Source organism: Xiphophorus couchianus, chromosome 2 (assembly GCF_001444195.1).
Source record: "Xiphophorus couchianus chromosome 2, X_couchianus-1.0, whole genome shotgun sequence".
Taxonomy (NCBI): domain Eukaryota; kingdom Metazoa; phylum Chordata; class Actinopteri; order Cyprinodontiformes; family Poeciliidae; genus Xiphophorus; species Xiphophorus couchianus.
This window is the reverse complement of record NC_040229.1, coordinates 31,587,203-31,608,878: the sequence shown is the minus strand read 5'-3', so window position 1 is coordinate 31,608,878 and position 21,676 is coordinate 31,587,203. Positions and strand designations below refer to the sequence as shown.

The following is a 21,676-nucleotide window of genomic DNA, read 5'->3' as shown; positions in this document are numbered from 1 at the left end:
GCAACTTTTACAAAAATATGTTTTTTTCCATGTTTATTCAAATTGTCACCATGTAGTAACATGTAGTAGTAACATGTAGTATGAGGCAGATAATGTGTGAAAATAAAAAGAATCTACTCCACTTCCTCCCATCTGCATAAATGCACTGCTTCTGGACAAAAACAACCAATCAAAGACAGGAGGCGGGTCTTAGCGCTGTCAATCAAGCTCTTTTACATTGCTCATGGTGGAAAAAGAACTTACTGTTACAGGAAAACTGTTTATCCACCATCATCTGTGGCTATGCTAACTAGCTTTAGCATTTGTTGCAGGCTGTGTTGTGATGAACCAGCAGAAAACAAGGTGGTTGCAGTGTGAGCATGAGGATGAAAGACAGAACTAAGGTCCGCCTCCTGGCTCTGATTGGTCGCTTCTGACTGACTGGTGTGTTTAGAACTGGGAGCACTGGGAGAAGGCAATCTTTTCACAGATTGTCTTTCTCACTCTATACTGCAACGACACTGTGACAATTTTAACAAATATCTGGAAAAAAACAACAACATATTTTTGGTAAAAGTTGCATACTTGCAGCTTTCAATGACTGATTTACCAGGCGGAAGGAGTTATAAGCTCCTGCTCCAGGTTGGACCCTGAAATTTGTTTATAAGGGAATCTGACTAACTCCAGTCTAGAAACAAATTATGCTAAGAAACTTACAGAAGACCTTTTGGCAATTGCTAAGAAATGTACGGTAACAAAATGGAAATCAGATTCCTCCCTTGCAATTAAAATAGGGCTTTGTGGGATCAGCAGCTGAGCAACTCCAGAGAAAATAACATGACGCAGAAAGTGGCAACCATATTTAGGCCTTTTTGTTCTTTTCTTGTTCTGTCATATCATTGTAAAAGCATTTTAGGTGTGTCTTGTTACTTGATTGATGTCCAGCTGGATCTGGAGCTGATTTTGTCTTGTCGGTTAATAATTGTAACATTGTTATGATAAAAAAATCCCAAACAAAGTGTTCTTAAAAAGGAATGCACCAGTGGAGACTGCAGTCATCTTCCTCTGGGTAAGGAGTAGCTGTGGAAGCGAGTGCTGACCTCCTCTGTCTCTGTCTTACTCCCCTCCCAGCCTAGCCGTCTATCTCTCTACCTGTCTCCTCCTCCTCCACAGTTCCAGGGCTGCTGAGGCGGCGGAGGGATGGAGTGGGGTGGGTGGGCTTCTCAATTTCTCTCCTGCCCAGAAAAATCAATATTGGGAGGCGGCCTGAAAGACCTCTCACACGAGTATTACAGCACAGCCCAGCACTCCGATAAGCCTCCTGTTACGTCCTCCCGGGATGGGGCTGGCCAGGCCCGCACTCCCCACCCCGGGGGTGGGGGGAAGCCATTTTGCTCTGGCCGCAGGGAAGAGCACCATAAAGGGTAAGATGTGGATCACAAGTCTATTGGTGTAAGCTATTAGTAACCTTAGAGTCCCTGAACTGTGAAGGTTCCTGTGCTGATTCCCACACACATGCACACGCACACACACAAAGAGTGTGAGGGAACAGTCACAATAAGTTCATGATGACACACAGCTTTGTCGTGCATTCGGGATGGGACGGTTTTGTTGCTAATGTATGCGCTACGGCAACAGACTCCTGCCTTGCTCATCAACTCGCCTGGAGAGGCTCGAAGAGTAATCCCGGCAAGGAAGCCAATGTGTGATTTACGCGATGCCAGTGTGGGAAACGTTTTAACCGTGCAACTTGCCAAACACCTTGTTTGACTCGCGCTGACACACGCCGCCGAGGTTCTCGACAGAAACGCTACATAGAAAGGTCAAGACGGAGATCAGCAGGTCTGGCTTTCATCGGGTGGATGAAATGATTCGCTTTCTGAACGTGAGCTGTTACCTTAGGCTCACTTTACAGCTAAAAAAAATAAATAAAGCTAAAAGTCTTATAATAATGATATTAACCTTTTTTTAACCAGGTTTGTGCTGTTGAGATCAAAACATGGAATAGAGATGGATCAACACACAGTCACAATACACATAAATTTATTAAAAAAAAACAAAAAACATTTACAAATGACTCAAGTAAAGCAATTGTACTTCTGGAACTTGAACGTAATGAAATCGTAATGCTTCCATCTGTCACTTAAAGTTATGTATCAAAGAAATTAAAACAATTAAAGAAGTTAAGTATTAATCCTCTGCAATACAAATGTCTAAATTTGACTCTATGTTTTGTTCTATGGATTGTTCTTGTTGATGTAACAAAAACAAAACAATGGGTGATAAAAATAAATGTGATGTGATCTGCAGGGACGTCAACGTGCAAATGTCAACGCATGAGGAAATGAGGTGTGACGGGAAAATCGATCTGCTTTCAAAAACATTGTAATTATGATGTTCCTGAAAACCTGGCAGATTCGAACTGTTGAGTTGAAGCAATGAATGATTTTTAATGGCAAGTCTGAGCCTGCCTTTAATAAAACTTCAAGTCAAGTCACATTTATTTGTATGGCAGTTGAAAGTGATTTTCTATATAAAAACATAACTCTATAAACAAGATGACATTACAGTGGAAACACAAAGAGAAGCAATACAAGGTTGTAATCCAGACTAAAATCAATCAGCGTTCAATCAGTTCTTATTAGTCACAGTCAGCTCCAAACAAATGCGTTTTTTAGCCAGGGTTTCGGCTGCTTGGCAGTTTTCTGGAAGTCTGTTCCAGATCGGTGGAGCGTAGAATCTGAATGCTGCTTTTCCCTGTTTGGTTTGACCTGAGTGGCTGATACATTGACGATAGCTTTTTTCTGGTGCTTAGCTGTTCAGTGGTTTGTAAACTAACAGTAGTTTACAGTCTATTCTGTCAGTGGAAGGACTTTAGATCTGGGTGATGTGCTCTATCGTCCTGGTTTTAGTCAGAACTCCAGCAGCAGAGCTCTGGCTCAGCCATAGCTGGAGCATTGATTTTGTTTAGGCAGACCTGTGAGGACTCTGTTGCAGTAATTGATCCAACTAAAGATAAAAACATGGATAAATTTCTCCAGATCTTGCTGGGACATTAATTCTTTATTCCTGAAAATGTTCTTTAGGTGATAAAAGGCCAACTTTGTAACTGTCTTCATGTGTCTCTCAAGGTTCATGTCAAAGTTCATCACTACATCCAGACGTCAGGCTTGATCTGTGGTTTCCAGCTGTAATAATTCAAGCTGACTCTAGATCAGGGGTGTCGAACTCCCATCTTCAAGGGCCGGTGTCCTGCAACTTTTAGATGTGCCTCTGCTGCACCACACCTGAATAGAATAATTAGGTCATTAGCAAGGCTCTGGAGAACTTATCTACACAAGGAGGAGGTAATTTCATTCCAGTGTTTTGTACCTGTGGCACATCTAAAAACTGCAGGACAGCGGCCCTTGAGGACTGGAGTTTGACACCTGTGCTCTAGATCAGTGGTTCTCAAACTTTTTTCAGTGATGTACCCCCTTAAATATATTTTTAGTCAAGTACCCCCTGACACGGGCAAAACATTTTTGGAATTAAAAAGAGGTACAGTGCTGTAAAATCACTGTCTGATTTATTAAAGCCAAACAACTTATATCAGTGAACCTGACAAATACATCCATATTGCAAACATTACATGGTTAAACAAAAAAGAAAAACAGAAGACGGTGACCACCAGGAAGGTATAAAACCAGTCAAACCGTTTTATTTTAAAGGATATTGAAACTAAATACTGAATATAAAATTCAGTGCATGAACACACATTTATATTTTATCGAACTTTTTACAAAATAATTTTTCCCAAGACTTATTATGAGGAGCCTACTGATTTTTTAAAGATATTTTGAAAAGCTTCACGTACCCCCTGCAGTACCTCCACGTACCCCCAGGAGTACACGTACCCCCATTTGAGAACCACTGCTTTAGATCATTCCTCTTTAAAAAACTGACTTCAGTTGGTTTCAGTTCAGCTGAGGTAAGTTACATCACATCCACGAATTGACTGTACAATGCAGCTACTCAACATTTGAATGGGTTCGAGGTCACCTGTTCGCACCATAATGCACAACTACGCCAATATTGATTTAGATATTAAACAGAATTCATTTTGTGGGATGAAATCAGACAATAACCTCAACCATGGGTGGAAATCCCAAGGGACTCCGGGGCGTCCGGTTCCCCCCAAGCTTTGGAAATGTCTAGAATTGCCTCCCACCCAAAAAATCATAAAAGAAGCTTTTGTATTTAAACAACATTGCACGTTAAGTTTAAGTTATGATATTTCCTAGATCTTCATTATTTCTACCTACTACTAGATTCTCAATTTCTCTTAAATTTTTGCAAAGGTGTACCAGAGATTAGGTCAGTGGCACTGAACCAAATCCATATTTCAATGTCTGACTTCTACAGGTCTCAACAGTTTGTTTTACTGAGAGAAACACGTTTAATGTGCATTACCACTTACTAGTCATTTTCAGTCCTGCAGCTTGAACATATTAAACACTTTTTAAACCATATTTTACGTTACATTTCACCGTAACTTTGCCGACCTACCCCAAAATTGCTGTCAAATTTTTTTTTTTCCTGTTTATTGTCCCCCCAATAATGAAATGGGATTTTTTTTCCTTGACCTCAACATAAAAAAAAAAAAATCATTTCAGCCCAGACATCTTGGCAGCAACATGGTCCCATATTCAAATCCATGTTGAAACATTTCCATGTGGATATATTTGATAAATTAATGTTTTATTTTATTTATTTATTTACAAAAAGTGTTGTAAAGTATGTGTAAAGGGCCTCTGAGTTCACATTAAAATGTTCACTTAATTTCAATTTGTGTTTTAGTTGAATTTTCTCGAAAGTACAGAAATCTTTTATCACACATTCATATGTGGATTTGGATTTGTTAATTATGGATTTGATTTCGTTAAAACACACACCTACAAAGCTTTAATAATAAGCCATTACTTATTAAACGTAACACTTCCATGCTGATACTTCAGGTCCTGCTGTATCTGCTAGCTCTCTGCTAGTTAGCAGGTTTGGCAGCGAAAGCCTTCAAGCTATTGCTACCAATGCTACATTTGCATGCATTGTTGTTCTTGGACGCGACTCGGTTAAACCCCATTTCCAGTGGGTCTCCACTTGAACTGCTGTTCGTCCGACAGAGTTGTTTGCTTTTAATTACTTCCCAACGCCGTCATCTGAACCAGAGCCGATGGAGAAACATTCGTATCCCATTCGTCTTTGCCTGAGACAAAGCACAACTGAAAACACATTTTTCACAAATAAAAAACAAGACCCGTTTTGAAAACGTGTCCAAGTCGCATTCATGAGTGCATAAGGGACTGATCCATCAAGTGCATTCTCACCGGGAGCCAGCGTGCTGTGGTCCAAGTTCAGCTGGCGTACAGTCACAAAAACAAAACACAAAAAAACAAACAAAGAAAAACAGGATCTGGGTACTAAACGCTCTTTTTTGGTTTCATGACTGTGTGCAGCTGGGAGCTGTCTACGGGGGAAGGATGGGAGAGCAGAAGCTCCTGGTCACAAAGTAGAAACAAGGGAGTTGATGGAAGCTGGTGTCAGCAGGGAGACCTGGAGGCCATGTTTACAAAGAACTTTCACTGCGACTGTTTGGGGATTTGGTTCGCTTCCTGCATGGAGGTGTCTCCAGTCAAGAAGGATTTTGCCTCATGCTCAGCTCATGCGGGTCCTGGGGGTCCAATCATCCGCATCAGCTCCTGAACCCATCCTGCTCTGACTCGGATCAGTCTCCCATAATCTTATTTTGCAAAAAGAGGACTTTTGCGTTTATCTTGTGCAGTATGTATGGGTTTGGCTTTAAATGCCGTCACGCCTGTCGCTTTTTCACTTTTCGTGCTGTCTTCTCTGCTGTTTATTTTGTCAGCTGCTTTTCCTTGTTTTCACTCTGAATGGTCTTTAAAATGTGACATTTATTTCCTCATACCTTCGGAGGAAAACACCTAAAGCCTGGTCCATGAAGAGGTGGCGACGGGCCAAAGGGAGGGTGGAAAATGGTTTCAGCCGAGGTAATTACTGTTTGCCTTAGTCAACAATACAAGTCAGTCAAGTTCACTGTATATTTTAACAATCAGCCATCTCTCAGCACCAAACACACCCTTGAAATATCTAAGTACCACATAAAGAGAATAGATGTAATTAATTAACAATTATTGGGTTTTTTACTTAATTGAAAATAAACATTGTAAAATGTGACATTTTAAAAGGTTAAATAAAAATGTTATTTAAGGTTTATTAAATAACCCTTAATTAAAGGGTTTATTTCAGGAGCAGTAAAAGTGGTATGTGGTATTTGTTGTGGCTGAGCAAGCCAATAACAGTGCATATCATCTCATTTTTGAGTTGGAATATCATGGAAACGTGTGTGCAAATATATTTAGAATATAACTGTGTTGGGGCCGTTGGAACTCCTCAAACTTTCCAAGTTAAAATTCAAAATTCAGTATTTGAATCCATTACTCTTCTTAAATCATTAAAGTATTATCATTTTAATTCATTATAAATTATTCAAAAAACTTTCTGTCTAAAAAAACCCACATTCTGTACTCTGTCTTACTCACAGATACTATATGTAAAGCAATTGAGGTACATTGTCTAGACCTGGATATAGAGAAAAGATCCAATTTTGGCCTTTCAGTCAGTTGATGGTAAAGTAACAACAAAAAAAAAACAAATAAATGAAGAGAAATCTTGTTTAAATAATAAACTTCTTTTCTTGTCACTTTATGTACATTTCTGCAGATTCGTGGCAGCCACAAAAAAGTTGCAGCGGGATGAGAAAATAGTTGTAGGGTGATGAACAAATGAAGGCAGAATACAGGGGACTGCCCTGGAAACAGTGAAATGCAAAATCCCAAATCCTCCCTCTGCTGTTTTGCGCTTCCATTTTATCACCTGCTGCTCCCCAGCCTGCACTTGTTCTTCCACCTTACCCTTTTACTTTCACCCAGACTGCGTGCAAATCTGGCCATAAATCTCCTTTAACGGCCTCCACATGTTAGTCTTGTATTTTTCACACAACTCTGGCTCCGTTTGCTCCTTGCCATTACTTACTTACTTTTACGCTGCCATTTTTGAACTTCGGGGGTTATTACATGAACAAAAGAACATCATGTACTTTTAACACAATAATTTCATGTTTCAAACGAAAACGTGATAAAATTATGTTGGATAAGCAAGAAATTCAACAACTTAACGTCTTTGAAATTGAATCATGTTGAGATAACATAGTCAGACTGATCTGGTGCTGAAGACGACGAGCGAGAACACGGGAGATCACGCGAGATCATGGGAAATCACATGAGACCACGCAAGACAATCGGTTTTCGTGCAGGAAAACTCCAGCGGCAGTTATGAGAAGACTATGACAAGAGATCAGGAGATCATGCGACAACTGTTTTGCACCCGGGGAAACTTAAAGGTGGTTTTAGTTACACATTAAACCGTAGATATTTGTTTTTCTCTGCAGGGCACTTAAGAACTGCACTGTAACAAATGGCTGTAAAAACTAAAACATGAAAATACAGTAAGGTGGCTGGGTTTCGAAAATACAGCTTTTTATTGTGATCTGAAATGCGAATGGAAAGTATATCGGACGTGATTGGACCGCTGGGTCGCGTGCGGAAATGTACACCTGCACTGTAAAATTTTAATGTACAGTTGCATTGTGGGATTTTTACCGGCTGGAGGCGAACGTTCACAGGCTGGAGGGTGGGGCCAACAATGACTTTCACCAGGTAAGTACTTTTTAAAAAACATTATATTGCAGTTTTGTGTTTGTGTACGAAAATATATTTTATGTGGTTATATTGAGCAACTCTCGCTTGCTTGCTAAAGCTAACTTCGGTTATTTCTCAGCTAACACAAGTGCTCACCTAGAATACGCAGATGGCTATATTCTGGTCTTTTTGCGGAAGTTGTTTGAGGGCAGGATGCCTCAACTGTTTTTTTTTTAAATTTTCTCTCACACATATGACTGTCAACCAGGGGCGATTCTAGGATCTGACTTTTAGGGGTGCTGAGCCCCCAGCAGGGCTAAGACCCATGAAAAGATATTGGTTGGTGCAGTTTTCTAAATCTAACTGCTTATTTACATACATTCACAAACAAAATTAAGAGACATGTTGTCAGTAATTCATAGAATAAAAGAACAATGCTCATTTAACATATACCTATAAAGAGTAAAATCAGAGAAACTACATTTTTCCCAGAGGTGTATAAACTCAGTTTGAAACAGAATCTCAAGACCAGAATCTCATGCCTGCCAACATCTGCTAACAGTAATGAGAGACAAGCAGCTGTGGAGTTTCACAGTGCTAGTGTGGCCTGCTCTCCCAGAAATTACAATAAAATCTACTCAAAACTATGCATTTCCAGTGATTTGAAGAACATTTGACTAAATTCATAGGATTAATAAACCTAAAACCAGTTTATTATCAAGGTAGAAGTTCAGGTTAATGAGTAGTGAAAATGAGTCCTTAACCTGAACTTTATTTGAAAATCATACTTAGAAATTGTATTACCCTTATTTGTATCTGAACTTTATGTGGCTGTTGGCCATTTTTACAAGAATGTTTGTCCATCTATGGAAAAGTGAACATTATGAGTCAGGGTTTTATTATTTCAGTTCACAGTTCATGAAGCGAGACAATCATAGTTTCAGTACCAAACACCTTTCTGTTCACAAAGAAACAGCCTAACATTCTGCACTGTTCTTTAGTTTTACCTTATTTAAGGGACTCCAGAGAGGTTTGGGAAATTAATTACAAAACAACACAACAGTCACTAATCAAACTTCAAAAAAAGAGCAGCAAGAGTAATTAACAAGTCTAAAGACCAGGATCAGACTAGCCCATTATTTATCCAAATATTTTGCACACATACACAATTTTGTACAAAGAACTACAAAATACTCTTCAAATAAATAAAGCCAATGCTGTACACAATTTCATTCATAAATATAAAATAATTCTAAATTAATTACTTCATTCCCATTTAGAATTGCCCATTGCAAAAAAATCACTAAGCATAATATTTTGCATTGCAAATTGCCATCTGAATAAAGGTGCTGATGATACAAGTCTGGCCCCTTATAGCTGATTTAAATATATATATATATATATATATATATGCCCTGCGACAGGCTGGCGACCTGTCCAGGGTGTACCCCGCCTCTCGCCCGGAACGTAGCTGGAGATGGGCACCAGCAACCCTCCCGACCCCATTAGGGACAAGGGTGAACGGAAAATGGATGGATGGATGGATATATATATATATATATATATATATATATATATACATACAGTATATGATGGTCTTTACTGTTTTCTTTAGAGGCTGGTTCTAGACCAATTTTACCACAGGGGCCTGTGTAGTCAGTGTTTTTTATGGAGACACTTAAAAAAAAGAATTGAACAAAAACAGAGCAATATTTCATCATTTAATATTGTGAACCAGAGAGAGGCTTGTGTCTCCAGAGATTCGGGTTGCAGATTCAGGTTGCAGATCCTGATCTAAGAAAGTGTGGAAAGTGGAAAGTGAAAGTCACACAGATGGAAAGTGTGACCCTATCTCGATACAGCAGCTAAAACTTTTAAGTGCAGTATTATAATTTTTAATTCATTGTTAAAATAAAATTGTGAAGATTTAAAAAATATCTACCATTGAATATTTAAAAAAGACATTTATTTAATATAATTTCTTCAGAAACCCCCTTGGTCCCCCGTCTACAACAGCTCCTGGGCTGCAAGTTTGGTGCATTTTTGCTTAGCATGTTTTTTCTTCATTGATAGGCAGTGATGGCAAAGTTACTTTGAAAAAGTAACTTTAATTGGATTACCGATTACTCCTTGAAAACAATAACTTAGTTAGATTACTGACTTCTTGATTTGGAAAGTAACTAAGTTACATTACAAGTAACTTTTTTAGTTACATTCAGCAGTTGCTAACAACAACGCTTTGCCACCTGTGAAAATTACATTAACCTTTACCAATACTTAATTGCAAGTTATTTCATAATGGTTACATCAACAATGTGTCTCCCCTTAAAAGGTTGAACTGAAAGGGAGATTGTTTAATGGTTACAACAGTACAAAAAAAACTTTAGTAATTTGTGCATATTAGTGTGTGTTCCACTGTTGTCTGGAAAACTCTAAATAGGGCCCTCTACTCCCCAATCCCCCACCCTCCGCCCAGCCTCCAGCAGCGCACAGCGCTCCTCCTGCGGCTCCACAACTCATATGGCTGCACAGATTTGTGACACTTATCTTATTATTAATAATTACAATGGCGTTTAGTTGCGAAATTTTACGGACTCGTTCATTCATGGCTGTTGTTTATTGCGCTGTTCAGATTAGTGTCGATGTTTGCATTTTGTTGTAGCGCAACGCGAAGCTCGACGTCATGTTACCTTGACATTAACAAAGACACAGCGGGACGGCTCATCGAGGTCTTGTGCGCTATTCGGTTCCCCTGCGAAAATCTGTTCCCCCTGTGTCGGGAGCGCGCATTACAGCCGGAGAGGCGGATCTGACCATTTTCACGGCGCTTCTGATCGATTTCTCGGTAAAAACAACTCAGTTAATCATGTCAAGCTTGTAACATTTAGTTTAATCGGCAGCTATTGTTTACAAAATTGTAAAAATAATTAAATAAACGAGGTCTTTTTACGCTGTTTTGTGTTATTTTAAACGCCAAGAGAATCGGTCTTTTTCTAACTTTTGTCACTTACGCCTGACAGAAATAAAAGTCAGTCAACACTTAGTGTGTATTTATAATTTTTCATTGCTGATATAAGACGATTGCTGAAAGCATGGCATAATTATTAAGACTTCCTGAAAAGACGAAAGCGTGGACTTTCTGGTAAATCCCGTTCTAATGTAAAATATGACAGATTACTGTAGTAAGGGCATTTTTAGTATACTGCAGGCTATCACACATAACAATTTTTGAGAATTTGGCAACAGTTGCCCTTTATTCCCAAACGTTATGGGGGGAGGAGAGTAGAGAATGAATATTTCAGCTGCCTGAAATAATCTGTTCCCCTCCATAACATGGGAACAAATTAATTCACCAACAAGGCCTTAACTCTGTTTATTCCTCTTATCATCAACAATAAATCCTGTGAATTTGGTAACATTTGCTCTTTATTTGACAAAGTTATGAGGGGGGAACCATATATTTCAGCTGCCTGAAATAATCTGTTCCCCTCCATAACATGGGAACAAATTAATTCACCAACAAGGCCTTAACTCTGTTTATTCCTCTTATCATCAACAATAAATCCTGTGAATTTGGTAACATTTGCTCTTTATTTGACAAAGTTATGAGGGGGGAACCATATATTTCAGCTGCCTGAAATAATCTGTTCCCCTCCATAACATGGGAAAAAATAAGCAAACCCTGTGAATTTTGAAACTGTTGGTCATTATTTGTCTATATATCGTTTGAAGCAATTAATTATTTGATATTTTGAAATCTAAGATGGTTATAATAAATATTACTGTTGATTTGATTATCTTTATGTAATGTATGCTCTGTTTAAATGTGTATCTTCCAAGTTACAAATATGTTGCAGATTTTACATCTAACAATGCACCTTACAATATAAACACATACGGTGTTTTCTAGAAAGTCAAAAATCACGTGGTGCTGTTGCTCCAATCAATTATGCAAATGTGCAGGTGTTGGGCAGATTGTTCGTCACGTTTTGCTTTAAGTTAAGCCAACTATTTGATTAAGTCGACACTTTTCTTAAATATGGACAGTGTTGAATATGAAACGCTCTTTAACTATAAAGTTAAAGGCGAATATCCACCGCAGTCAACGAAGGAAAGAAAATATGTCATTCGAAGGAAAGCCTCGTCGTACAAGATTGAAGGTAATTATCTTTATCTTCCAGATTGATGCATTGACGGTAACCTCTACTTTAATATGTAGCAAATAGTGGAATGCATAAGTTATCTAAAAACAGTTAGATAACATTCAATGTTTTTTTGTTATTGATTTACTGCTGCATTTAATTTCGATTAATATGTGTGCACACACGAACGTTACTCCACGTTATAATGCAGGAATAACGCACAATGTTCCTGACTGCAGATGTTATTCATGTGAATTACACTTGTACTCCAGTTCTATTTCTAAGTTGTGTTGTAAAAAGATTCCCGTATTTCTACATTCATCAATAAAAGAAACAAAATCTAGCAAAGTGGACAATTGTGAATAAAAACCATTACGTCAACAAATTCACAGACATTACTCCTTCAAATGAGCACTGTTTATTTTTTTCTCCAAAAGTAAAATTTTAAAATAAATATGCATTTGATAATGTCTTTCTTCCTGTTCTGTTTATTGCATGCTTCTTGTTTCAGCCTCTATGTATAACTCAGTAGTAGTATACATTTGCATATTTGTAGAATTATAAATGTATTTTAATAATAGAATTTCATGCTTCGGTCATATTTTTATTGGTGTCCTTTATCTTTTCCAAGGAAATGACCTGTTCTATGTTAAACACAAAGGCAGTTTGTGCTCAACAAAGGTCAAAGTTGTTAAAGGTGCTGAGGAAGCCGAAAGAATATTTGTTGACTTCCATGCCAGCCCTACAGGTGCACATTGTGGACAAACAAAAACAACAGATGCCATCTCAAGGAGATTTTATTGGCCAGGAATGTCTGTGGACATCAAGAAATGGGTATGTTACATAAGCAGTGGACTAAATAAATAATTTTCTTTCGTAATACCAAATACAAGATTTAAATTTTAGGAAAATAAATGTGTAAGCCTTATTTGTTTTACCAATATGAAACTATAATTGTCCAATAATGTCAACTTTGCATGTCTTAAATTCTTGTTGGTTTTTGTGTTTCACTCACTTCCCAGGTCTCTGAGTGCTCATCCTGTCAGGCCAGTGCCCCAGCACTGAAACAGCCATCAGTGTATACTCCCATAAAGGTAAAGTAATTCATAGTAAAAAGAAACAGTTTTAGTGAGACTACATGGTAGTGTGCAGCAGTGCAGTGGTTGGTTCTCCTGCTTTGTCCATGTTCTCACAAAGGGCCTACATTTTGAACAAGTTGATGTATAAAATTAAGGAATGTATTTTTATTATTCTAAACATTTTACAATATACTGAGAACATATTATTTTAGCTTGACAAAATACTGCTTATGAAGCTGCTACCCCCGCGACACGACCCCGGATAAAGCGGAGGAAAATGAATGGATGGATGGATATACTGCTTTCAAAGATTTTCCTGTTCTATTTTTATTTATTTATTAATCTATTAAATCTTTCATTTAAGGTTACCCATCCCTTTGAATTAATTGGGATGGACCTCATTGGAAAACTGGCCGAAACAAAATCTGGACACAAGTATATTTGTGTCATGATTGACTATTTTACGAAGTGGCCACAGGCATATCCACTAAAGAGTAAATCAGCACCTGAAGTTACGGAATGCATAATTAAGTTTGTGCATCAGTTTGAAGCCCCCAAAAGGATTTTGACAGACCAAGGACGAGAATTTGTAAATTCTGTAAGTATTTATTTTGAATCTCTTAGAGAAATTTAACACAATGAATGTCCTCCTTCACACTATTTTGTTCGATATGTTGTTTAAATATGCAGTCTATTTTGTCAGAGCTAATTGTTTATAAATTTTCAGATAAACCAAGAAGTGTGCAAAATTCTCAATATCAAACGAAGTCTGTGTTCCCCATACCATCCCCAAACAAATGGGTTGGTTGAAAAAATGAATGGGACCATTCAAAGGTGAGTACTATCTCTAATCTATACATTTTCAAAGAAAGATCACAAAACAAGACGTGTATTTGCTAAACTACTTACAAAATAAGGCTAATTGTAAGAAATCACGTGTTATGTGTGACATCTTACACTTTTCATGTATTTTAGAGCTCTGAGTAAGGTTGTGGATGGCCATCCACACACCTGGGATGAGTATTTGGATGCTGTGATGTTTGGGATACGCACCAAAAAACAAATTAACTACACAGTATTCCCCAAACTTCCTCATGTTCGGAAGAGAGGCACGTTATCCCTCGGAAGTCCCTGAACATTACATGGTAGGGTTATGGTCAATCTTTCCATTTCATGGTATTGTATTTAAGTAAAAAAATTATATTTTTCAGTTACCACTTGAGTTTCTTCAAAAACATTTTATGTTTTCTTGCATAGTCAGGAAGACTTTGCATCTGAATTAAATTTCAGTGAGGTCATGAATTTATGTAAAGCATCTACTTTAAGTGCATCATTCACAAAGGACTTTATTCTGAAAAGGTTTTCAGAATTTTTTCTATAAATGTGAAAATTGTGTAAACCATTTCAAGAGACATTGTCAGTATACTCTTTTCCAGAATATATTGTGATATCTCACTGTAGCATGCCATAAATATGATGAGTGTATGCTTTCTAAATGACAGATTTGAACTGACACTTGAAATATTAATTTTGTGTTTAAAGATTGACGGTGCTGTGGAGGACATCGTTGGAGTGGAGGAGTTGGCAGAGGACGTCAAAATACAAGAAAGCCTGAGGAGCATTGTCAGCGACAGTGTTTCCAAAAAACAGGAGAAAGCAAAGGGCAGAGCACAACACCTTGGCACTGTGTTTAAACCTGGTGACCGAGTGTGGAGGCAGAACATACGCAGTCAGCAGAGAAAAGGTGGGAAATTGGATGCTGGTTTTCTCGGACCCTATACAGTCATCAGTATCCAAGGCAAAAATGCAGATATTCAAGATGATAATGGTGTGATATTCCGGAAGATAAACACTGACCATCTGAAAATCTGCATTAAAGAGAGTCCCCGACTGCCACATTGTTTAAAAAATCAAGGAAGCAAAATAAATTTTGCTCAATCCCTGGCTGATGCAGCACTACCGCCTTATGATCCAGCATCACCCCCCTCTGCTCCAGCATCACCCCCCTCTGCTCCAGCATCACCCCTCTCTGCTCCAGCATCACCTCCCTCTGCTCCAGCATCACCTCCCTCTGCTCCAGCATCACCTCCCTCTGCTCCAGCATCATCTCCCCCTGCTCCAGCATCATCTCCCCCTGCTCCATCATCTGCTACCCAGAGAAAATCTCTAGCAGAGAAATGTAAATTTTATTTTAAATTCACAAAAAATGTCTGTCTTTGTACTAATATGCTTTCGTCTTGTTTTAATGAAAGGAATAATTTCAGTCAGTCAGTGCAACAAACTGCTTGCTTTATTATTAATTCCTATGTAAAAAATAGCTGTATGAATCAGTGAAGTTAATACTTCCTCAGACTCCAATCATATGATTTGCATAATATGGATAACATATCAAATGTTTTGTAAAATTAAATGAAATGGGTGTCATGACAATGAAACTAATCTTTAACTTTTTATTTGTTTTCCACTCCTCACCCCATCCTCATCATCAGATGTGCATGATGCTTTTACTGGAAAAAACGTCTTTGTCCTTCTGTCAAAAGTGAATGCATATAAGTTGTTTTACTTTGACATGAATAAAATTGGTCCTGACATGGAACTGGAGAGTCGGGTAGGTACAATGACTACATTGTTTTCAAATATCACAGCTGTTACAGTATTTAACTAATCTTTTTTCTTGTAATACATTTGCAGTCTATTAATGCATTTCTGGCCGTCATCGTGAAGGAATACAACAGCAAGAACACAGGACAGGCTGTGTTCATAGATTCATTTGCAATGACAGCAATGTGGCAGGGAAAAAGTCCTAGATTAAAAAAGGTAGATCTTACACATTCCACTGTGCTTCTGTGTTACTCTTCCATGTGTTATTAGTATTTTTGAATCGATGAAAAGAAAATGTTTTGACTTTTATATGATTTTACAGATTTTTCTGTATCACCTATAAAAAAGTATAATCTCAGTGCTATGTGTGTGTGTTACTAAACATATTTTGTTCTTGATATGAAAAAATCTATGTTTTTTTTTATTATTCACAGATGAACCCAATGAATTATGAAATAATTCTGGGAATCAACAATCAACACCACCACTGGACTTTAGTGGTAATAAATGTTTTTATACTCTAAAAACAATCTATATCATACTTATCTCATAGACAAAAACCACATGAAAACTGTCGAATGCCCACTTTCTAGGTGATCTACCCACAAGACAAAAAGTCTTTGTTCTTGAATCCACTGGGGGAATCAAAACAAGACATCCAGAAATGCTTGCAAATCACAAGGTATGGTTAAAAATTTAACTTTAACTCAAGTATGAAAATCAAATAAAGTTGTTCTTATTAATATATCTATATTTACAGGGCATTTATGAGGAAGAAGGGGTGCAATGTCTCACGTTGGACATGTGACACAGTCAAGCATCCAAAACAACAGGATAGCTCATCATGTGGTGTATTTTCACTGAAGGTGCGGACATATTGTCACACAGTGTATGACTTTAGGATTTTGATATATATTTTGAGACATGTACAGTGAATTACTTACTTTGTTACTTAAATTTAAAGACATTAAATGAAGCTGTTCATTTCAGTTTGCAGAAAAAATCCTGTCAAAAGAGGTTGTGGATTTTCCTGTTTCCAGAGAGGCGGTCCACAGCATGAGGTTGGAAATTGCTGTGAGACTAATCCTTAACAGTGGTGAGGATAACATTAATATTCTTATTTTGAGTGTTTATGACAATTGTTATCATGATTACTATTATTTGTATGTTTGGCTAAAACATCTGTACTTAGCAAAACTTAATACATTAACATGGACTCTGAAAACATTTATTTAAGGAAATTGTTTGTCTACAAATTAATAAGTACAATCATTTCATCTTCTATATTTTTTTCATAAATGACTGTGTTGGTGCTTAGCACATCCTGTGTAATAGTTTTATACACACACAAACACACATATATACGGTCACGATTGTACATGTATAATCGTGTGTGTGTGTTTTTATACTTTTGTTGTTAACAGAGGACCTAAAAGACTTGTGTCACTTCTGTGGAGAGATGGAAAGTGACACGGATGTGAACTGGGTAGGAAAGTTTTTAGAATTATTCAAAGACTTAGTGTTAGTAAACTAAATGAAGAGGACAAGTTTTATCTAATCTTATCTTGCGTAAACAAGCTATGATATGATCCTCCAACAGTTGGAATATAAAGGAATCTAAAATGATTGATTATATATTGTAATTGTAAAGACATATTTTTCTAAAAAAAACCTGATATTTTTGGTTTCTTTCCTAGATCCAGTGTGACGTGTGTCTGAGGTGGTTCCATCATGCATGTGTGGGAAGCCCACCAACTGAAAAAACATATCACTGCTTTGCGTGTTTGCCTTAGTTGCCTTTGTTCCTGAGATTGCTGTGGTGTGCTTGTTTATGTATGTTGTTTAAAGGTTAATAAATTACATTTTGAAAACTGTTTGATATTTATACTTACAAGACTTTGATATAAGGCAGCTATGGAAAAAAGTTTAAATCCCAAGGCCCCTCATAACTTTGTCAAATAAAGAGCAAATGTTACCAAATTCACAGGATTTATTGTTGATGATAAGAGGAATAAACAGAGTTAAGGCCTTGTTGGTGAATTAATTTGTTCCCATGTTATGGAGGGGAACAGATTATTTCAGGCAGCTGAAATATATGGTTCCCCCCTCATAACTTTGTCAAATAAAGAGCAAATGTTACCAAATTCACAGGATTTATTGTTGATGATAAGAGGAATAAACAGAGTTAAGGCCTTGTTGGTGAATTAATTTGTTCCCATGTTATGGAGGGGAACAGATTATTTCAGGCAGCTGAAATATATGGTTCCCCCCTCATAACTTTGTCAAATAAAGAGCAAATGTTACCAAATTCACAGGATTTATTGTTGATGATAAGAGGAATAAACAGAGTTAAGGCCTTGTTGGTGAATTAATTTGTTCCCATGTTATGGAGGGGAACAGATTATTTCAGGCAGCTGAAATATTCATTCTCTACTCTCCTCCCCCCATAACGTTTGGGAATAAAGGGCAACTGTTGCCAAATTCTCAAAAATTGTTATGTGTGATAGCCTGCAGTATACTAAAAATGCCCTTACTACAGTAATCTGTCATATTTTACATTAGAACGGGATTTACCAGAAAGTCCACGCTTTCGTCTTTTCAGGAAGTCTTAATAATTATGCCATGCTTTCAGCAATCGTCTTATATCAGCAATGAAAAATTATAAATACACACTAAGTGTTGACTGACTTTTATTTCTGTCAGGCGTAAGTGACAAAAGTTAGAAAAAGACCGATTCTCTTGGCGTTTAAAATAACACAAAACAGCGTAAAAAGACCTCGTTTATTTAATTATTTTTACAATTTTGTAAACAATAGCTGCCGATTAAACTAAATGTTACAAGCTTGACATGATTAACTGAGTTGTTTTTACCGAGAAATCGATCAGAAGCGCCGTGAAAATGGTCAGATCCGCCTCTCCGGCTGTAATGCGCGCTCCCGACACAGGGGGAACAGATTTTCGCAGGGGAACCGAATAGCGCACAAGACCTCTTCCAATCGTTCACTTCAAAGACCAACACATCACTAATTGTTAAACTTAGTGTTGATGTGTGCATGATAGGCGTGTCTATCGGACAGTCATCGGTTAAATACGAGACACACATTTAATGGCCAAATATAGGACGAGTCCGTTTTTTACGGGATGGGTGGCAATCCTATTCAAGGGTGCTGAATAGGATTTTAGGCTAAAGCAACCCTAAAACTGGTCTAGAATCGCCACTGCTGTCAACGTTAACGCGTTAGCGCACGCGATTAACCAGAACATTTTAATGCGTTAATATTACATAACGCAGATCAATCGAACCATCTATTTTGACATCAGAGCCTCTCTCCCGCGGAGGGTTATCTAGTTCACAGCAGCGCCTTACACACGGGGAGATACCAACAGCAAAATACTTTTTCCGCAACTGCAGACAGCAACAAGAGTTGAACAGTTTCAACTTTCTTGTGTTGGGTCTTTAACCAACGTTGTGCACATCTAGTTTACTAGCCCGGAATTTCACGTGCACAAATTACACCTGTCTTCACTGGCTGGATGAGGACAATATGGTGTCACTTCATCACAGGAAATGAATGTAGAGGAACATTTCTAAACCAACGTTTAAAACAAACTGAGTTTCTATAAACCTTCCTGAATATAAAAACCTGGAAAACTAAGAATCTTCAGACAAGGTTGGTTTGAGACAACAAAAAATTTTTTCAGAATGTGCATGTTTGATATGGGCTTCATGGTATCATAAAAGGGTGGGGCATCCAAGAAGTAGAAATTAAAATAGATCTAATAAAATAGATCTTATCTATCAGTTGGCTCCTGAACAAGTTTGTTACCACTTGTATGCATGTGTAATGGAGTAAATTTCTCTTAGTTGCTGTTGAGTATGGGAGAGTACAAATGCAAGATAATTGCTTGGATTTGAAATTGTTGGCGTGCAGCAAGAGGGGTTTGCACAGCTGTGAGCATATTTATATTTCAAGCTTACAAAGTTAGGCATTGTGATTAATCAGCCAGATTCTGCTATGGGCAACACAGGCAACCGCCCAGGGCGGCATCTTATGGGAGGTGACAAGACCGACCCCTCACCTCTCACCGCCCCAGATACTCCAATTGTCTGTGTCTCACTGTAACTTCCATCCTTCTGTCCATAGACTAATGGATGGTAAACATAGTGAGATGTTGCCATCTTATTGTATTTCCATCCTTAGGTCTACAGATGAAGGTACAGAAGGTGTCTCTGTCTGCAAACACAATATATGGATAGGACATCAGAATGTATCTGTCTATGGAAATGTTTCTGTGTACCTGAGTATTAAGTTAAAATTAAAACTAATGTCACTGAACATTGTTATTTTTCAGGAAACAGCATCAAGGGCACAAGCGGGTCCAGCAGCGCTTTTTGACACTTAGAGTATTGTTTCATAGGTGAGAACTGTGAGAACTATTTCAGTAATGCCTTTACAAAACATATTTGGTAGTTCACAGGCATCTAATCTAAAAATGTAATATGTACTTAAAAGCAAAAGGGTCATTTTAAACTGTCTCCCATCTGTTTCTAGGCGATTCATAGGCTTCAACCCAGAAACAAGAACAAAAGCTGCAAACAGAAAAGTGACATCAAAACCAACAGAACGACTTATGCAAAACACAGCAGTGAACCCACATGTCTCCATTCTCCTCCTTCATGAACCAGTGGAACTTTTAAAATGGTAAAATTACACATTTACACACAATCAGTTCTCTCACTCCATCTGTCTCCCTGTCTGTCTTTTTCTCTGCCTGTCTCTCTGTATCTGTCCTGTCCATTTCTAATAGACAGACAGGAGGACAGCTACAATGAAGGAAGGTCAGAGAGAGTGTCTGTCCACTAAATCTTTCCTTTTCATCCTGTCTGTCTTTAACGGACATAAATGCAGTTTGGAAACTTTGACATTTGGGTACTTTTGTTTTAGTAAAGATTATTTAATTACATGTATTCAATGTCATATTACCATGATTGTAAATGTATCAGTTATGTTTTAAGATCATAGTGTTTTTCACTTTGGTTGCAATACTTTGACTTCTGTGTAACAAGCAAATATTGCTGTTGCAAAATACTATATTTTGTTTTGCTTCAGTTTGTCAGATTTAAATTGACAATAAAATCAAGTGATTTTAAAATATACGTGTATATTTTTTAAATTAGAAAAATAAAACATTTTTTGAGAGTTTGGTAAATGAAGTTGCAAGTTCACATTTAAACTTTTAAAAGCTAGCAAAGTATGCAGTTTCATGAACTACTGTAAAATGACAATTCTACTACAGGACTACTGTAATTTTATTATGACAAAAATGTGATGAAATCACAGTAGTCATGTTATATAATTACTGTGCTATTTAAAAGAAATAACAGTAACACAGATCAAATTACAGTAATATAGCAATAAAAATTACAGGAAAAACTATAATAAAATCACAGTAAAACTGTAATAGAATTACAGTAAGGCTACTGTAAAGTTACTGTAATTTCTGTACTGTAAAAATTACAGTAACTCGCTGGCAACCCTGCTGCCAGCAAGTTACTGTAAATTCTACAGTGACTTATTTTACAGTGTGAGGTAGACTGAACTATTTTGAAGTCTCTTGTTACTAATTAAACACTGACTTTAAAGGTTTTATTTAAACTATTAATTTAAACTAGCTTAAATGCATATTCAAAAAGAATGTGCTGAGCGTATTTAGAGCAAGCATCTGATGCTAAAATGTAAATGCCAATCAAAATAATCTATATTTTAAAAAGTATTGTGTTAACTATGCTGTACTTTTCAATTAGATAATGTGGCATATTATCAGACATGAGCTGGACAGCAGGTAAGCATGCTTTTTTTGTAAATACTTGACAGTTTCCAGCTCAAAACCCCATCAGCGTGTTGGGTTTTTTATACATGTACATATGTACAGCTCTGGAAAAAAATGAAGAGATCACTGCACTGAACCCGTTGAAAACCTCTTGGTTATTCCACCAAATATTGGTTTCTGAACTCTTTCTGAGTTAAAACATTAGTGTTGTTGTTTCTAAATGAATGTGAACTTCTTTTCTTTGCATTATTTGAGATCTGAAAGCACTGTGTCTTTTTTCGTTATT

At 37.4% G+C, this 21,676-nt stretch overlaps 1 protein-coding gene and 2 long non-coding RNA genes across 4 annotated transcripts; all 3 read left to right on the top strand.

Annotated features, from left to right (window-relative positions):
- Positions 1-11,355: 11,355 nt before the first annotated feature.
- LOC114152670 (uncharacterized) lies at positions 11,356-14,017 on the top strand. The gene is made up of 5 exons (XR_003597201.1): positions 11,356-12,712; positions 12,901-12,972; positions 13,322-13,555; positions 13,685-13,791; positions 13,933-14,017. It is a non-coding gene; the product is annotated as an uncharacterized LOC114152670 (long non-coding RNA).
- Positions 14,018-14,077: 60 nt separating this feature from the next.
- On the top strand, positions 14,078-17,533 carry LOC114151961 (lysine-specific demethylase 5B-like). Of its 2 annotated transcripts, XM_028029535.1 has the most exons (8): positions 14,189-15,136; positions 15,447-15,774; positions 15,993-16,058; positions 16,152-16,240; positions 16,319-16,424; positions 16,549-16,654; positions 16,983-17,044; positions 17,256-17,533. In XM_028029535.1, exons 2-8 carry the CDS (start codon positions 15,733-15,735, stop codon positions 17,349-17,351), a joined length of 567 nt encoding a protein of 188 aa, XP_027885336.1. In that variant the 5' UTR covers positions 14,189-15,136; positions 15,447-15,732; the 3' UTR covers positions 17,352-17,533. The 2 variants fall into 2 exon arrangements, 1 of the variants encoding a protein (XP_027885336.1); XR_003597048.1 differs by adding an exon at positions 14,078-14,102 and having other exon boundaries at positions 14,500-15,136; positions 16,549-17,533.
- Positions 17,534-18,683: 1,150 nt separating this feature from the next.
- On the top strand, positions 18,684-20,359 carry LOC114161482 (uncharacterized). The gene is made up of 2 exons (XR_003599030.1): positions 18,684-19,977; positions 20,112-20,359. It is a non-coding gene; the product is annotated as an uncharacterized LOC114161482 (long non-coding RNA).
- Positions 20,360-21,676: the final 1,317 nt, after the last annotated feature.

Coding starts and splice junctions, on each gene's coding strand:
- LOC114151961 (XM_028029535.1), top strand. CDS start 15,733: ATGACAGCAATGTGGCAGGGAAAAAGTCCTAGATTAAAAAAG. Junction 15,775..15,992: donor AAAGTCCTAGATTAAAAAAG/GTAGATCTTACA, acceptor TATTATTCACAG/ATGAACCCAATGAATTATGA. Junction 17,045..17,255: donor GTGACACGGATGTGAACTGG/GTAGGAAAGTTT, acceptor TTTCTTTCCTAG/ATCCAGTGTGACGTGTGTCT.